Source organism: Neovison vison, chromosome 11 (assembly GCF_020171115.1).
Source record: "Neovison vison isolate M4711 chromosome 11, ASM_NN_V1, whole genome shotgun sequence".
Taxonomy (NCBI): domain Eukaryota; kingdom Metazoa; phylum Chordata; class Mammalia; order Carnivora; family Mustelidae; genus Neogale; species Neogale vison.
Window position 1 is genome coordinate 175981135 of NC_058101.1, and position 16083 is coordinate 175997217.

General features: G+C 33.7%; 1 protein-coding gene across 1 annotated transcript in view; it reads left to right on the plus strand.

Moving 5' to 3' along the window:
* The window catches only part of LOC122890375 (A disintegrin and metallopeptidase domain 3-like), a 120380-nt gene that overhangs the window by 79225 nt on the left and 25072 nt on the right, over positions 1 to 16083 (plus strand). The window contains exons 15-18 of the mRNA XM_044225999.1: positions 1616 to 1706; positions 1986 to 2175; positions 8491 to 8577; positions 11651 to 11765. Coding sequence (XP_044081934.1) covers positions 1616 to 1706; positions 1986 to 2175; positions 8491 to 8577; positions 11651 to 11765 — 483 coding nt within the window. The remainder of the gene's footprint in view (positions 1 to 1615; positions 1707 to 1985; positions 2176 to 8490; positions 8578 to 11650; positions 11766 to 16083) is intronic.

Below are 16083 nucleotides of genomic sequence, written 5' to 3' on the forward strand. Positions count from 1 at the left end.
TTCCAGGTTACTAGTTCTTTTCCTCTGCTTCATGTAGTCTACTATTTATTCTATTGGGTGTATTTTTAATTTCATTTATTGTGTTCTTCAGTTCTGGTTCTTTTTTATCTTTTTCTTAAAGAGTCCCACTGATGTCCTCCACTCTTTTCTCCAGTCCAGGGAGTATCTTTATGATTACTACTTTAAATTCTCTATCAGGCATATTACCTGTATCAGTTTTGGTTAGGTCTCTTATTGTAGTTTGGTCTCATTCCTTCATTTGGGGCACATTCCTCTGTCTCCTTATTTTGTCTAAATGTGTTTTTTTCTCTGTGTTAGGAAATTCATCTATTTCTCTTGCTATTGAAAATAATGGCATTATGAAGAAGTGCTCCTTCAGTACCCTGCAGTACAGTGTTCCCTGTTCCCCAGGACCTCATACTTTCAGTGAGTGAGTGTGTTGCCTGAGCTCTCTTTTTCCTTCAGTAAGGTTGTCTGCAGAGACTCTTCTTTGCCTGCTGTGCACAGTGTTTGGGCCATGGCTGGGTGCAGCACATTTTAACAAGGTGTGTGTTGGTCTTCTTGTGAAATGAGACCTGCTGCCATCTTCACTCAGGAACTGAGGTCCCACAAAACACGAGAGTCTATTGACTGGGTATTGGTGGGTTTTGCACTGATCTTCTGGGGTGGGAGGCCCATGCATTGGGATTAGGGCAAGCATGACTGGGTAGGGCTGATCCACTAAAGCATGGGGAGTGGGGCTTGGTATAAGCAAGTTAGGTAGCAACTGTTTGTGCCATGCTCTTTCCTGCAGGTGACTCTGTGTTTATACTGAGGGGTGGGGAGGAAAATGGCACCTGACAGCTTGTTTTTGGAGTCATTTCTCTATGATTCTGGCTTCTCTGAATAATGGTCTGAGATGAGTAAATCCCACTCCTGCCTGTATGCCCCTGGCATTTTTCAAACTGCTGTTTCCATGTTATATCTCTGCTGGCTGTTTGTTTTGCTACCTAAGAATGAGAACTCAGCTTCCTAATGACTTTTGGGCTCAAGCATAGCCTACTTGCTGATTTTTAAAATTTCAAGCTTTAAATACCATTGGTTGTAAGAATTCATAAAATTTGTCTCCTCCTGCTTTCAAAACCAAATATGCAGTTTTATCTTTCCTGTGTGGGCTCCTCAGGGGTTCATTTTAAAACTACATTTTCCTAAAGTTAGTAATCTACCCTGTAGCCATGATAAAGGTATTGTTTGTATAAATCCAAATTTGAAAATAAGTTGCAAATCAAAACAACTTTGAATTACATCAAGAGGTAGATCTAATAATTATAAGACAAAAAACAAGATATTAGTCAAATTTCAGGTAAGTGGTGGAAAAGGAGTAGAATATTAGAATTGCAGGCAGAGAGTAAGTGATTGATTTCTCAATAATTTCTGCACTATGATGGCAATTTTCTTATTCTCAAGTGGATAGTTTTTAGTGTTTCTTCTTGTATAGCCAGTAGATAATACCAAAAAGTTACTGTAGCTGACACTGATTGGGCATTGCTGTCACCTAGATGTCTCTATGTTAATTTACCATACTTTAAGTTTTTAATCTTTTTAAAGATGAGTAATTGGAACTTTATATCTTCAGTTGCAAAGGGTTCTACTCTTCTGTGTACACAAGAAGTAAATATGCAGGATGATGACTTTGGAAACTGTAAAAGAACCTTTTGTAATTTTAGGTATGTATTTAGAAAATTATACCTTTTCCAGTTGTGTTTGTGTGTTTGTACTGAAAAGAGTCATTTAGTACAAAAGAGAAATGAATACATTATATACAGATAAATATTAATGTTGCACTTCCTAAGATTGTTTTGTTTTGAATAGCTTTGGTGCTATGATCTATAACATATTCAATAATCTTCATATTTTGAACTATTATTTCCCTTATATTTTTGTCCTTAAGTGAGATTTAGATAATTTTTTCTGCCTTTAGATAATTTTTTCTGCCTTATTGCCAGGGATATCCTTTGTGGAAAGATAGTTTGTCACTGGACACGTTTAGAAATAATACCATTTAAAAAATTTGATGTTCAGTATACTTACATGGAAGGCCATCTGTGTGTCTCTGCATATTTAAGAGTACCAACAAAATATGTAAAAGAAGATTTTACCTATGCTTCAGATGGCACTATGTGTGGTCCAAATAAGGTAAATAAAAATTTGACTTGGTTAAGTATGTGGTGTGCGGGTGTCTGTGTGTGTGTGCACATGCACACATATGAGAGAGAAACAGAGAAGATCTTAACATCTGTTCATAAAGATTATAAATTTTGGTTACTGCATCATCATCTTAAGATTTAAATTTCAAAATTTCTGTTGGTCAAAAAACAGTTGCTTCACTATCATTTGTTTATTATGAATTTTTCTATAGATATTTAAACTTGTTTTCTCAGACTTAAGAATATTAACCTCTTCATTAGGCCAGGATCTGGTCTGCAAAAATTTATAGAAAAAACAAAAAAGAATCAAGTAATACAGTAAAACTGTAAGTGAAAACTACCTGAATAATAAGAACGGCAAAGAAAACAAAAACAGCCAAGTATTTAGTCCTGCAATAATTAACAAAGAAGAATTAATTTGATTTTTGAAAATAAAACAGCTATTTGCTCATTAGTCAACTCCTCTAATTGTTCTTCTGAAAGCATAGTATATAGTTGTTAAATATTTGGCCATGACATGAGACACAATAATAAAATGGAGTTTAAGCTTTATTTCTTTGTCTTTTCTGTAAATAGTTTAAGAAACAAAGTAAAAGATCTTTAAGCTTACTACCATTGAAAAATTAGTTGGCTAATTTAAAACACTACTCAAGTATCTCATGTTTAATTTTAGGTAGTTTATATCAAGATAAAATATTTTAAGAAATGAAAAATAGAGGAAAATGGAAATGAATAGTAAATTTATCTCAAAATGGGAAAATGTATCTCTGCATAAAAATACTGGAATAATCACAAAGGAACACATAGTGCTGGCTACCTTATAAAAGTAATATGTCATCCCTTTAAGGATTTATTTCAGACAAATTGAAAAAATGTTTACTACAAATGTGAGAGATTAAATCCATAAATTTAATCAGCTAATTTAATTATTCATTATTAGAAAAACAAAAGCACTCAAATGGTGCAAAAACAATTTGATCTTTGTCCTTGATTTTTGGCACACAGAGCCCCTAAACCCCTTGGAATTTCCTGAGTAATAGGAATTTTGTTATTGTTGTTGTTATTCATAAAGAGCCTCTTCTAATCAAACTGAATTTATGCTAATGAAGTAAAGGGATGAAGACTTTAGGTAACTTTATGATGGAGCTGATCACTAGTAAGGCCAATTGATTAAAGAGTTATTACTTTCAGCCTTCAAGAAGGGAAGTAGTGTGGTTAGAGATTGAACAATATAAAAACTTTTAAACAATGAGATATAGAATGCTTCTAGGTTGGTGAAATAAATACAGACTACCTGAATATTCAGTTACTGTTTTTGTCTAATCAAATAGGAGTTGAACATAATAATCGATGATGAGAAGCATAGCTTATTATCATCCTAAAACAAATATAAATTAACACATAATTTCTGGGATGTGATTTAGAAACGTCTATGGAGTCAAATATATTGTTACATGTTTTTATTGATTTTTAAAAATTATTATTTGTTGCCAATTTTGATTGACATATAATTGAAATATAACATTACCTTAGTTTCAGGTGTACAACATAGTGATTCAATATTTGTATATATTGTGAAATAACAACTGTAAGAAATCTAGTTAACATCCATTACTGTACATAGTTATAAAATTTTTTTATTATTTTAAAAATGTTGAACTTTTACTCTTTTAGCAAGTTTCAAATATGCAATGGTGTTATTAACTGTAGTCACCATACTGTACTATAATTCCCATTAGTTATTTATTTTATAACTGCAAGTTTGTAATTTTTTACCCCATTCGCCCATTTTATCTACTCCCCTAAAGCCCCACCACTGGCAACTACCAATCTCTTCTCTGCATCTAGGAATTTGGATTTTATTGTTTAAATTATACCTACAACTAAGATAACACAGTATTTGTATTTCTCTGTCTGACTTATTTCAGTCAACTACCATTCTCAAGGTTCGTTCATGTTCTCACAAATGGCAAGATTTAATTCTTTTTTATGGATGAGTAATATTCCATTGTGTATATTTGCTCCATTTGCTTTATTCATTCATTCCTCAGTGGACATATAGGTTGCTTATATATCTTGTCTACTGTAAATAATGCTGCAGTGAATATGAAAGTGCATATTTATTTTTGAGTTACAAGTTTTCATTTATTTTGTATAAATACCCAGAAGTGAAATTGCTCTATCATATGATGTTTCTATCTTTAATTTTTTGTAAGAATCTCCATACTATTCTATTTCTATCTATCTACTATTTCTATACTATTTTCTGATTTACATTTCTACGAATAGTGCACAAGTGTTCCATTTTCTCTACATTGTCACAAACATTTATTATTGCTTTGTGTTATTATAGAAGTCATTCTAAGATCCTAGAAGAATAGGAGGAAGAATTGAAGGATGGAAAAGTATTTCAGGGAATAATACTTGGAATGTTTCCACATTTGGCAAAAGGCACAAATACCCAGATGCAAAAAGCAAAGAACATCATATAGGATGAACCCAGTGAAATCCACAGCAGAATACAGCATAATGAAATTTCTGAAAATTAAAGACAAAGAAAAATAATCTTATCTTAAAAGTAGTGAGAGTGAAATAACATGTACAAGAAAAATACAATTTTAATGGTGACAATTAAAACATACATATGCCACAAAAGATTTCCATGCTGGTCAGTCCCACTACTGCATATGACCACTAAAAACTTTAGAGATCACTCATCTCTTCATCAGTGGTTCTCTGCCAGGGAAAGTCTGATCATTAGCCTATGTCCACCTGGCCAATGTCCCCATGGAGGGGAAATCAAAGAAAGAAGTGAGGGAGGAAGGAAACTGAAGGGAGGGGATGGGAAAGGAAAAGGGAAGGAAGGAAAGAAGGAAGGAAGGAAGGTAGGAAGGTAGGTAGGAAGGAAAAGAAAGAAGGAAGATAGGAAGGTAGGTAGAAAGGAAAGAAGGAAGGAAGGAAGGATGGAAGGAAGGAAAGAAAGAAAGAAGGAAGGGCAAGCCGGAAGAAGGCAAGCCAACTTTTCCTACTTGGTTCTGTAGAGCTTTCAGCTGGTCTGACTTTATACTCCCATACTATTTTTAATTTATAAATAAATAAACAAACAAATAAAACAACTGGAGTAGAATTTAGTGATTCATCAGTTACATATAACAACCAGTGCTCTACTCCAGAAACCAATATTGCATTGTATGTTAACTACTTAAAATTAAAAACAAACAAAAATCTCCCAACTAACTGACAGGCTTCTACATGTAATAGGGGCTTGTCACATGATAATATTCATTAGGGAACTGGCCTTTAGGGCATGGTACTTCCAGTAGTTTAATTAACTAACAACTCTTCTAGAGTACAGACCTCTTGAAAAACCCAAATTCTATAATCACCATTAATTCAATTGCTTTAGGAAACAAAATACCTTTCTAAATTTTCTCCCTTGGGATAAAAGTGTTGCGCTGGCTGCATTTTGTAATTGAGAGAACAGAGAGGTGAGTAGTGAATATGAGAGCTAACTGCTTCTGTGATTTTGTGGACACTTCCATGGATAATTGCGCATTTTGCCCCCCTGCCCAAACTGCACTTTTGGCTCTATCCTTTGCTTTTCCTTATTACTCTGAGGCTGCAGATCCTCCAAGCATCCTAAGCTGGTCAACCAGGCTCCCTCCTTGACCATTGTATGTGATGTGGTTGCTTCCTCACTTCATTTTACCCATCCGTGGCTTTCGTTTTATTTTGAAACCCAGGAAGTTCTTAAATCTCTCGTCTTCTAATTGCCTTGTTCTGATTCTCCTTTACTCAGTTTAATTGGGAAAGGGGAGCAATTGCGAGTGCCATGTCTGCGAATTTGAACTGGTATTATTCTGTAGTTATTTTAAAAAGTCATCAGATATACTTTATTTTCATTGTTATTCTACATTGTTCAATTGATCTCAGAGTGGTTGGAAAGAAAAGATGTCTTTATCTTACTCTCATTAACTATGGCTTTTATGTAAAAGTTATCTTGATAAGAGAAAGAGGGAGAGAGGGGAGACTATATGTCTTATTTATTAACATGAAGAAAAGTATGTCTCTTACGAATCATAACAAAATTTTAAACAAAACACATATATTAAATACTGAGAAAAAGTATACTACATAGAGATAAGCTTTATTTCAACAATGCAAGTTTGCTTAATATTGGATGAGATAGAAAGATTTTATGATTTTTTTTTAAATTTATAAGACTTAGAACAGGAGACTAGTTTATCATTTGATTTCTAGTTTGCTTAGGTAGGGTAGGGAAGATAATCACATCTCAACACATTCATTTCAAACTTGAAAAAGGTACATTTTTTTCACCACATCTGTATCTTTGGGGTAAATACCCAGTAGTACAATTGTAGGGTCATAGTGTAGCTCTATTTTTAATTTCTTTAAGGAATCTTCACACTGTTTTCCAAAGTGGCTGCACCAACTTGCGTGGAGCAAGGGTGTGGTGCATAAACAGTGAATCTTGGAACACTGGAAAAATAAAATAAAATCTTATTTAAAAAATAAAGAAAAAGAAAAAAAGTGCATTTTACTGTCCAAAATTAGGTAAGCTAATCAATGAATAAATAAATATAATTAACTGTCTTTTTCTTACTCATACCTGGGACTATAAGGAAATATGCTTAAATAATTTAGACATTTCTCCTTAGGAAATAGGTATTTACTTACATTGCTTCTTGTTTCTTCTTTTTTCTTTGAACCATGATGTCCTGCTTCTGGGACACTATTTGTGTCTCTTATTCTAAGAAGGAGGTCTTGTAGAGTAGTTTATATTCAAAACATCATATCAATCATTGCCCAAGGCTAAGTACTTTTATAGTGTCTCTAACTTTTTCTGTCATTACAGAAGAGTCAACTACATACTGATCTGTTTACTTGAAAGTAACTGTATCAGGGGTGCCTGGGTGGCTCAGTGGGTTAAAGCCTCTGCTTTTGGCTCAGGTCATGATCCCAGGGTCTTGGGATCAAGCCCTACATTGGGCTCTCTGCTCAGCAGGGAGCCTGCTTCCTCCTCACTCTCTACCTGCCTCTCTGCCTACTTGTGATCTTTATCTGTCAAATCATAAATAAGATTAAAAAAATATATAACTATATCAGAAGTATAGGTCTTAACTTTCCTGGATTATTTTTCCCCTAAAGACAATGCAGTGAAGTATGACTAGTTTATTATTGCTTCAGTGATAATGTTTAAGGAGAACTAGAAAGAAGATGGTTCTTTGGACAGGTAATGCTGATTTGCCCAACATTTCATTATTCTTGCTAGTTTCATCAGAACACTTACAGTAATGAACAAGCTGATATTCTTTCCTTTATGGTGACTGATTAATGGTGATAGAAAATAATGATTTTTAAGACTATTTATCATATAGTGAATAGTCTATCAGGTAACTTGAGAAAAGCCAACATAATTTTACAGACTCCCCTAAAGATATTCACATTAAATTAAAATTAGCATAAAGTTTACATACAAATCAGGTCATCAATAAATAATAATTAAAATGATATCTTATATTTAGTAAGGATTTACTATGTGCCAGGCACTGCTTTTGTTCCTTTATGTCTAACAAATTATTTCATCTTCATAACCTACACTTTTAAAAAATTTGGGTATAATTGTTATTCCAAATTCAAAGGTGGATAAATGGAGGTATGGAGAGATTAAATAACTTGATTTAGTGCAAATATGAAAGGTAAGAGACACTGTCATTAAAGCTGGAAAAATATAAAATATAAAAATGACAAGAACACTAATTTAGCATTGATAAATATGTGGTTCTGTGACTAAGGGAGTTCTTGTACTGAATATTGGTCATTGATAACTTGTGCATGAATTTAAAGAGTAGATTTATTATCATCAAATATAAAATGAGGATAAAAATATTTCCTTTGAGTATAATGAGCATGTCTCATAAAAATACATAGAAAGTGCAAAGACAGATCCAATCTTATTACAAATCACCAGTACAACTTGGCCATTTTTGTTCCTATATCAGTTGGTATCAATATATCAAAATTCACAGCTGTGCTCCCTCATGGGAAAGAAATAGTATCTCATTTCAAAATTTTATATTTGATAAAGCAATAACATGTCATTTGGACTCTCATGTTCTTCTATTAGAATGAGTAGATTCGTGAAATCCACGAATCTGGATATTTACATTAAATGAAATGTAAATATACAGTGTATTGTGCATTTAATTTTTGTACCAAGTACAATTGCTCAACTTTTGACTTTACATTTACAGTTTTTGTTATTTGTTTTTTAACATTTTAGTATTGTGATCAGGGACGTTGTGTTCCTAGGAGTTTGTACGCAAAGAAAACAAGTTGTGATGCAAATGTAAACTGCAGTGGACATGGGGTATGTAATGGTTATTTCATTTCTAAGTATAGCTATTTTAATTCATGTCAACAACATTGTCCAAGATAATGAGGTTTAGAATTATTTGATATAGAAATTACTTTGAAAATTTTCAGTTAAAATAAGGAAAGTAGATTCCATTATTTATACATATACATATGATTTTGTGTGTTCAGTCACATTGTTATAGGCTTCATGAGCTTGGAAGTTTGTAAAAAAATACAATATGAAATAAATTCATTTCTAAATTGAATTTTTTAAGGATTACTCATACACATTTAACATACATGTAAATCTTGCTTGTGGTTGAGTGTATGTGTACCGATAAATATTTGAAAGCACACTCAATATATTTATATTACACATATTATAATCTAATATTTTTGTGAGAGCAGAGTTTCTTCTCTATTCAGATATCATTCATCCTTTAGTGGTTTCAGTTTATTTCCTTGTATGTCTCCTCAATGCTATATTTTAAGAATCATTCACCGATGGACGTTTGGAAAATGTTAACTTTTACTTAACTATTGTAAGTAGTGGGACAATGGACATTATGGTACAGTTACCTTTGCACATTTGCCTGACTTCTTTAATTATTAATGAAATACATGATTGGCTACATTTATGCAACATTTAAATTTTTATAAATATTATATTGTGTTTAAAGAATATTATACCAGTTTTTACTCCCACCTACCAGGTATAAAAATATGCATTTCCTTAAATTCTGACCAGACTAGCATCTCAGCTTTTTAAAATCACTTTCAACATGCTAAATCCATTGCTAATTTATATTTCCTTAATGACAGAGTTTTTAGGCACAATATATGTATGGTCATAATTGCCAATTGCATTTTTATTTGTCTATACATTGTGAAATTATCTACTAGGGAATAGAAACTGTGTAAACTTTGTTTTCCTGAACATACATTTAGGCTTTAACTTTGTGGCTGGTGCCTCTTGCCATATCAATGCTTCATATTTTATATAATAATCTGGGAATAAAGTGACCTACCTGCATGTCTTGTATTCAGATTTTCTCCCTAATCACTTACGTGCCTATTAAAAATTTCTTTATTTCTTTCTTATTTTAATTTAATTTATTTTCTTATTCAGTTTTTGCATGACCTAGTTCTAGATTCCCTATTCTGCTTCCAATCCTTCTTTCAGTTTATCCACCAGATGACATTTGGAGATAATTTCTAACCCTCCTATCTAGCAAAATATGTTTTGGTATTTGGTATGTCATTAAGCAAACTTCTGTTTGTTTTTTTTCTCCCATTTTTGGTAAAAGATTTTATAACAGCTATTTTTTAACTTAACACAATTCAAGAAAAACTTTAACTCCTACTATTTTATATTTTTTTATTGAAATATAGTTGGCACACAGTGTTACATTAGTTTCAGGTATAAAAGAGTAATTCAGCAACTCTGTACATTATGCTATGCTCACCACAAGTGTAGCTACCATCTGCTATTACAATATTATTGACTATGTTCCCTATGCTATATTTATTAGCCCCATGACTTACTCATTCCATAACCGATGCCTGCAACTCCCACTCCCTTCTCACCATTACTTCACTTTCTGGTAACCACAGTTTGTTCACTGTATTTATAGGTCTAATTCTGCTTTTTTGTTTGTTTATACATTTTATTTTTTAGATTTCATATGAGTGAAATCAGAATGGCATTTGTCTTTCTCTGTCTGACTTACTTCATTTAGCACAATACCTTCTAGGTCCATCCATATTGTCAAAAATGTCAAGATCTCTCTCTCTCTCTCTTTATGACTGAGTAACATTCCATTGTATATATATACATACCACGTCTTCATTCATCTACTGATAACCACTTAGGTTGCTTCCATATCTTTGCTAGTGTAAATAGTGCTGCAGGAAACATATGCCTTTCTAATTAGTGTTTTTGTTTTCATTGGGTAAAGAGTAGTTTTTGAATTACTGGATTGTATATATTTTTATGTTTTGGAGGAACCTCCATAATGTTTTTGACAGTGGCTGTACCAATTTACATTCCCACCAACAGTGTTCAATTGTTCCCTTTTCTCTAAATCCTGTTTTTCTTGTTTTGATACTAGCCATTCTGAACGGTGTGAAGTGATACCTCATTGAGGTTTTGATTTACATTTTCCTGATGATTAGTATAATTTTTGGTTCATAATTTTATGCTTTTCTGGAATAAGACATTTCAGTTGTGTCAAGAAGGTTATCTACTTTTACTTAAAAAATACATGAGGCAAAAAACAATCTCCCTATGACTCTGCAATTGCACTACTGGGTATTTACCCCAAAGATACAGATGTAGTAAAAAGAAGGGCCATCTGTACCCCAATGTTCATAGCAGCAATGGCCACAGTCGCCAAACTGTGGAAAGAACCAAGATGCCCTTCAACAGACGAAAGGATAAGGAAGATGTGGTCCATATACACTATTGGAGTATTATGCCTCCATCAGAAAGGATGAATACCCAACTTTTGTAGCAACATGGATGGGACTGGAAGAGATTATGCTGAGTGAAATAAGTCAAGCAGAGAGAGTCAATTATCATATGGTTTCACTTGTTTGTGGAGCATAAGAAATAACATGGAAGACATGGGGAGATGGAGAGGAGAAGAGAGTTGAGGGAAATTGGAGGGGGAGACGAACCATGAGAGACTATGGACTCTGAAAAATAATCTGAGAGTTTTGAAGGGGCAGGGGGTGGGACGTTCGGTGAACCTGGTGGTGGGTATTATGGAGGGCACCTATTGCATGGAACACTGGGTGTGATGCATAAACAATGAATTCTGTTACACTGAAAAGAAATTTAAAAATAATAATAATAAAAAAGAAAATCTCTATGATATTTGAAAGGTATAATTGTAATAAATTTCATGGGAATTTATTATATTACATTTTATTTTTAAAAATATTATTTTCCACATTAAGTAAAAAGCATCGATAATATATAAATTACAATACTTCAATAGTTTACATTGACTAACAATCAGAGTAATGCATTTAATTTTTATGTTGTATATAAAATGTTATTTTTTTATTGGCTTTGATTTCAGGTTTGCAATAATTTTTTTCATTGTCACTGTGATGTTGGATATTCTCCTCCACTTTGTATACCGTCACGAACATCAAAAGGAGGAAGTATTGATGACGGGTTTTGGAGTAAAGCATGTTAGTATCTAGATGAGTGTGCTTCAAGGAGCTTTCTGCCCATACAGTAAGGGTCTACATCTCCAATGAATATGTGACTATAGAGCACCCGACATATGGATAGTGCAACTAGGAAATGAAGATTTCCATTTTATTTTACTTTATTTAAATTTAAGTAGCCACTTGTGACTTAGTGGCAACTATATTAAACAGTACAGCTCTGTATCATATTGCCAATCAAAATTTTATATATGCTTTTATCCAATTAAGAAGTGATTAATTTTAACCACGGTTATGAAAAACATTTCTACATATACAACAGAATTCTCTAGATAGGTGATAGGTATAGTTAAAATATACAATAGGTGATAGTTTTAATATATATTCTGCATATTCCCAGGAAGTTAACTATCATGATGTGCTAGTTCACAACCAAGTTGCTTTTTTTTTTATTAACATATAATTTTTTTAACATATAATTATTTGCTTCAGGGGTCTGTGAATCATCAGTCTTACACAATTCACAGCACCCACCATAGCACATACCCTCCCCATTTTCCATCACCCAGCCACCCAATCCCTCCCTCCCTCCCCAACTCCCCAAACCCTCAGTTTAATTCTTGAGATTAACAGTCTCTTATGGTTTGTCTTCCTCCCTGATCCCATCATTTAAAATTTTTCCCTCCCCTCCCCCCATGACTCCCCATCCTTCCTCCCAAATTCCTCATATCAGAGAGAGCATATGATAATTGTCTTTCTCCAACTAACTTATTGCTCTTAGCATAATACCCACTAGTTCCATCCATGTTGTTGCAAATGGCAAGATTTTGTTTTTTTCTGATGACTGCATAATATATATCACATCTTCTTTATCCATTCATCTGTTGATGGACATCTAGGCTCTTCCCATAGCTTGGCTATTGTGGACATTGCTGCTGTAAACATTCAGGTGCATGTGCTCTTTTGGATCACGACATTTGTATCTTTAGGATAAATACCCAGTAGTGGGATTGCCAGTCATAGGGTAGCTCTGCTTTCAACTTTCTGAGGAACCTCCAAACTTATTTCCAGAGTGGCTGCACCAGCCTGCATTCCCCTTTCTCCACATCCTCGCCAACATCTGTCATTTCCTGACATGTTAATTTTAACCATTCTGAGTAATGTGAGGTGGTATTTCACTGTGATTTTGATATGTATTTCCCTGATGCCAAGGACATTGAACACTTTTTCATGTGTTTGTTGGCCATTTGGATGTCTTCTTTGCAAAAATGTCTGTTCCTGTCTTCTGCCCATTTCTTGATTGGATTGTTTGTTATTATTTGGGTGTTGAGTTTGATAAGTTCTTTATAGATTTTGGAGAATAGCCCTTTATCTGATATGTCATTTGAAAATATCTTCTCCCAGTTAATTGGTTGTCTTTTGGTTTTGTTGACTGTTTCATTTGCTGTGCAAAAGCTTTTTATCTAGATGAAGTCCCAATGTTAATTTTTGCCCTTTCTTCCCTTGCCTCTGGCGATGTTTCTAGGAAGAAGTTGCTGTGGCTGAGGTCGAAGAGGTTGCTGCCTGTGTTTTCTTCAAGGACTTTGATGGATTCGTGTCTCACACTGAGGTCTTCCACCCATTTTGAGTCTATTTTTGAGTGTGGTTAAGGAAATTGTCCAGTTTCATTCTTTTGCATATGGCTGTTCAATTTTCCCAACAGCATTTGTTGAAGAGACTGTCTTTCTTCCATTGGACATTCTTTCCTGCTTTGTCAAAGATTAGTTGAACACAGGGTTGAGGGTCCATTTCTGGGCACTCTAGTCTGTTCCATTGATCTACGTGTCTGTTTTTGTGCCAGTACCATACTGTCTTGAGGATTATAGTTTTATAATAGAGCTTGAAGTCTGGAATTGTGATGCCAGCAGCTTTGATTTTCTTTTTCAACATTCCTCTGGCTATTCGGGGTCTTTTCTAGTTCCATATAAATTTTAGGATAATTTGTTCCATTTCTTTGAAAAAAATCGATGATATTTTGATAGGGATTGCATTAAATGTATAGATTGCTTTAGGTAGCATAGACATTTTCACAATATTTGTTCTTCTAATCCATGAGTGTGGAACATTTTTTCATTTCTTTGAAACTTCCTCAGTTTCTTTCATGAGTACCTTATATTTTTTTGAGTACAGATTCTTTGCCTCTTTGGTTAGGTTTATGCCTAACCTTGTTATTTTATAAGGTATAAGATATACCTTGTTATCTTATGGTTTTGGGTGCAATTATAAATGGGATCAACTCCTTACTTTCTCTTTCTTCTGTCTTGCTGTTGGTGTATAGAACTGCAACTGATTTCTGTGCATTGATTTTATATCCTGACACTTTACTGAATTCCTGTGTGAGTTCTATCAGTTATGGAGTGGAGTCTTTTGGGTTTTCCACAGAAAGTATCATATCATCTTCAAATCAAATAGTGAAAGTTTGACTTCTTCTTTGCCGATTTGGATGCCTTTAATTTCTTTTTGTTGTCTGATTGCTGAGGCTGGGACCTCTAGTATTATCTTGAATAGCAGTGGTAATAATGGACAGCCCTGCCATGTTCCTGAACTTAGAGAAAAAAATCTCAGTTTTTCACCATTCAGAATGATATTCACTGTGGGTTTCTCATGGATGGCTTTGATGATATTGAGGTATGTATCCTCTATCCTTACGCTATAAAGAGTTTTGATCAAGAAAGTCTGTTGTAATTTGTCAAATGCTTTTTTAGCATCTATTGAAAATATCATATGGTTCTTGTTATTTCTTTTATTAATATATAGTATCATATTGATTGATTTGTGGATGTTGAACCAACTTTGAGCCCAGGAATAAATCCCACTTTGTCATGGTGAATAATCCTTTTAATGTTCTGTTGGAACCTATTGGCTAAAATTCTGGTGAGAAGTTTGCATCTGTGTTCATCAAGGATATTGGTCTGTAATTCTCCTTTTTAATGGGGTTTTGAGATCAAGGTTTTAGGATCAAGGTAATGCTGGCCTCATAAAATAAATTTGGAAATTTTCCTTACCTTTCTATTTTTTTGGAATAGTTTCAAGAGAAAATTCTTGAATTTTAAAATTTAAAATTTAAAATTCTTCTTTAAATCTTTGGTAGAATTCCCCTAGGAAGCCGTCTGGCCCTGGGCTCTTGTTTCTTGGGAAGTTTTTGATGACTGCTTATATCTCTTTACTGGTTATGGGTCTTATTCAGGTTTTCTATTTCTTCTTGGTTCATTTTTGATAGTTTATATGTCTCTAGGATGCATCTATTTCTTCCAGATTGTCAAATTTGCTGGCGTATACTTGCTCATAATATGTTCTTATAATAGTTTGTATTTCTTTGGTGTTGGTTGTGATCCCCCCTCTTTCATCCATGGTTTTATTAATTTGGGTCCTTTCTCTTTTCTTTCTGATTAATCTGTTCAGGGATTTATCAATCTTATTAATTCTTTCAAAGAACCAGCTCCTAGTTTCATTGATTTAGTCTATTGTTCTTTTGGTTTCTATTTAATTAGTTTCTGCTCTGATCTTTATTATTTCTCTTCTCCTGCTGGGTTTAGGCTTTCTTTGCTCTTCTTTCTCCAGCTCCTTTAGGTGTAGGGTTAGGTTGTGTACTTGAGACCTTTCTTTTTTCTTGAGAAAGGCTTGTATTGCCATATATTTTCTTCTCAGGACTGCCTTTACTGTGTCTCAAAGATTTTGAACAGTTGTGTTTTCATTTTTATTTATTTCATGAATTTTTTTAAGTTCTTTAATTTCCTGGTTGACCCATTTATTCTTTTGAAGAATGCTCTTTAGCATTCATGTATCTGAGTTCTTTCCAATTTTCCTCTTGTGGTTGAGTTCCGGTTTCAAAGCGCTGTGGTTGGAAAATATGCAGGGAATGAGCCCAATCTTTTGGTAGCAATTGAGACCTGATTTGTGATCCAGGATGTGATATTTTCTGGAGAATGTTCCATGTGCACCAGAGAAGAATTTGTATTCTGTTGCTTTGGGATGGAATGTTCTGAAAGTATCTATGATGTCCATCTGGACCAGTGTGTCTTTTAAAGCCTTTATTTCCTTGTTGATCTTTTCCTTAGATGATCAATCCATTTTGGTGAGGAGGGTGTTAAAGTCCCCTGCTATAATTGTATTATTGTCAATGTGTTTCTTTGATTTTGTTACTAATTGGTTTATATAATTGGCTCCTCATGTCAGGGGCATAGATAATTTAAATTGTTAGATCTTCTTGAATGACAGACCCTCTAAGTATGATATAGTATCCTTTTCCATCTCTTATTATCATCTTTGGATTGCCACCCCAGCTTTCTTCTGATGTCCA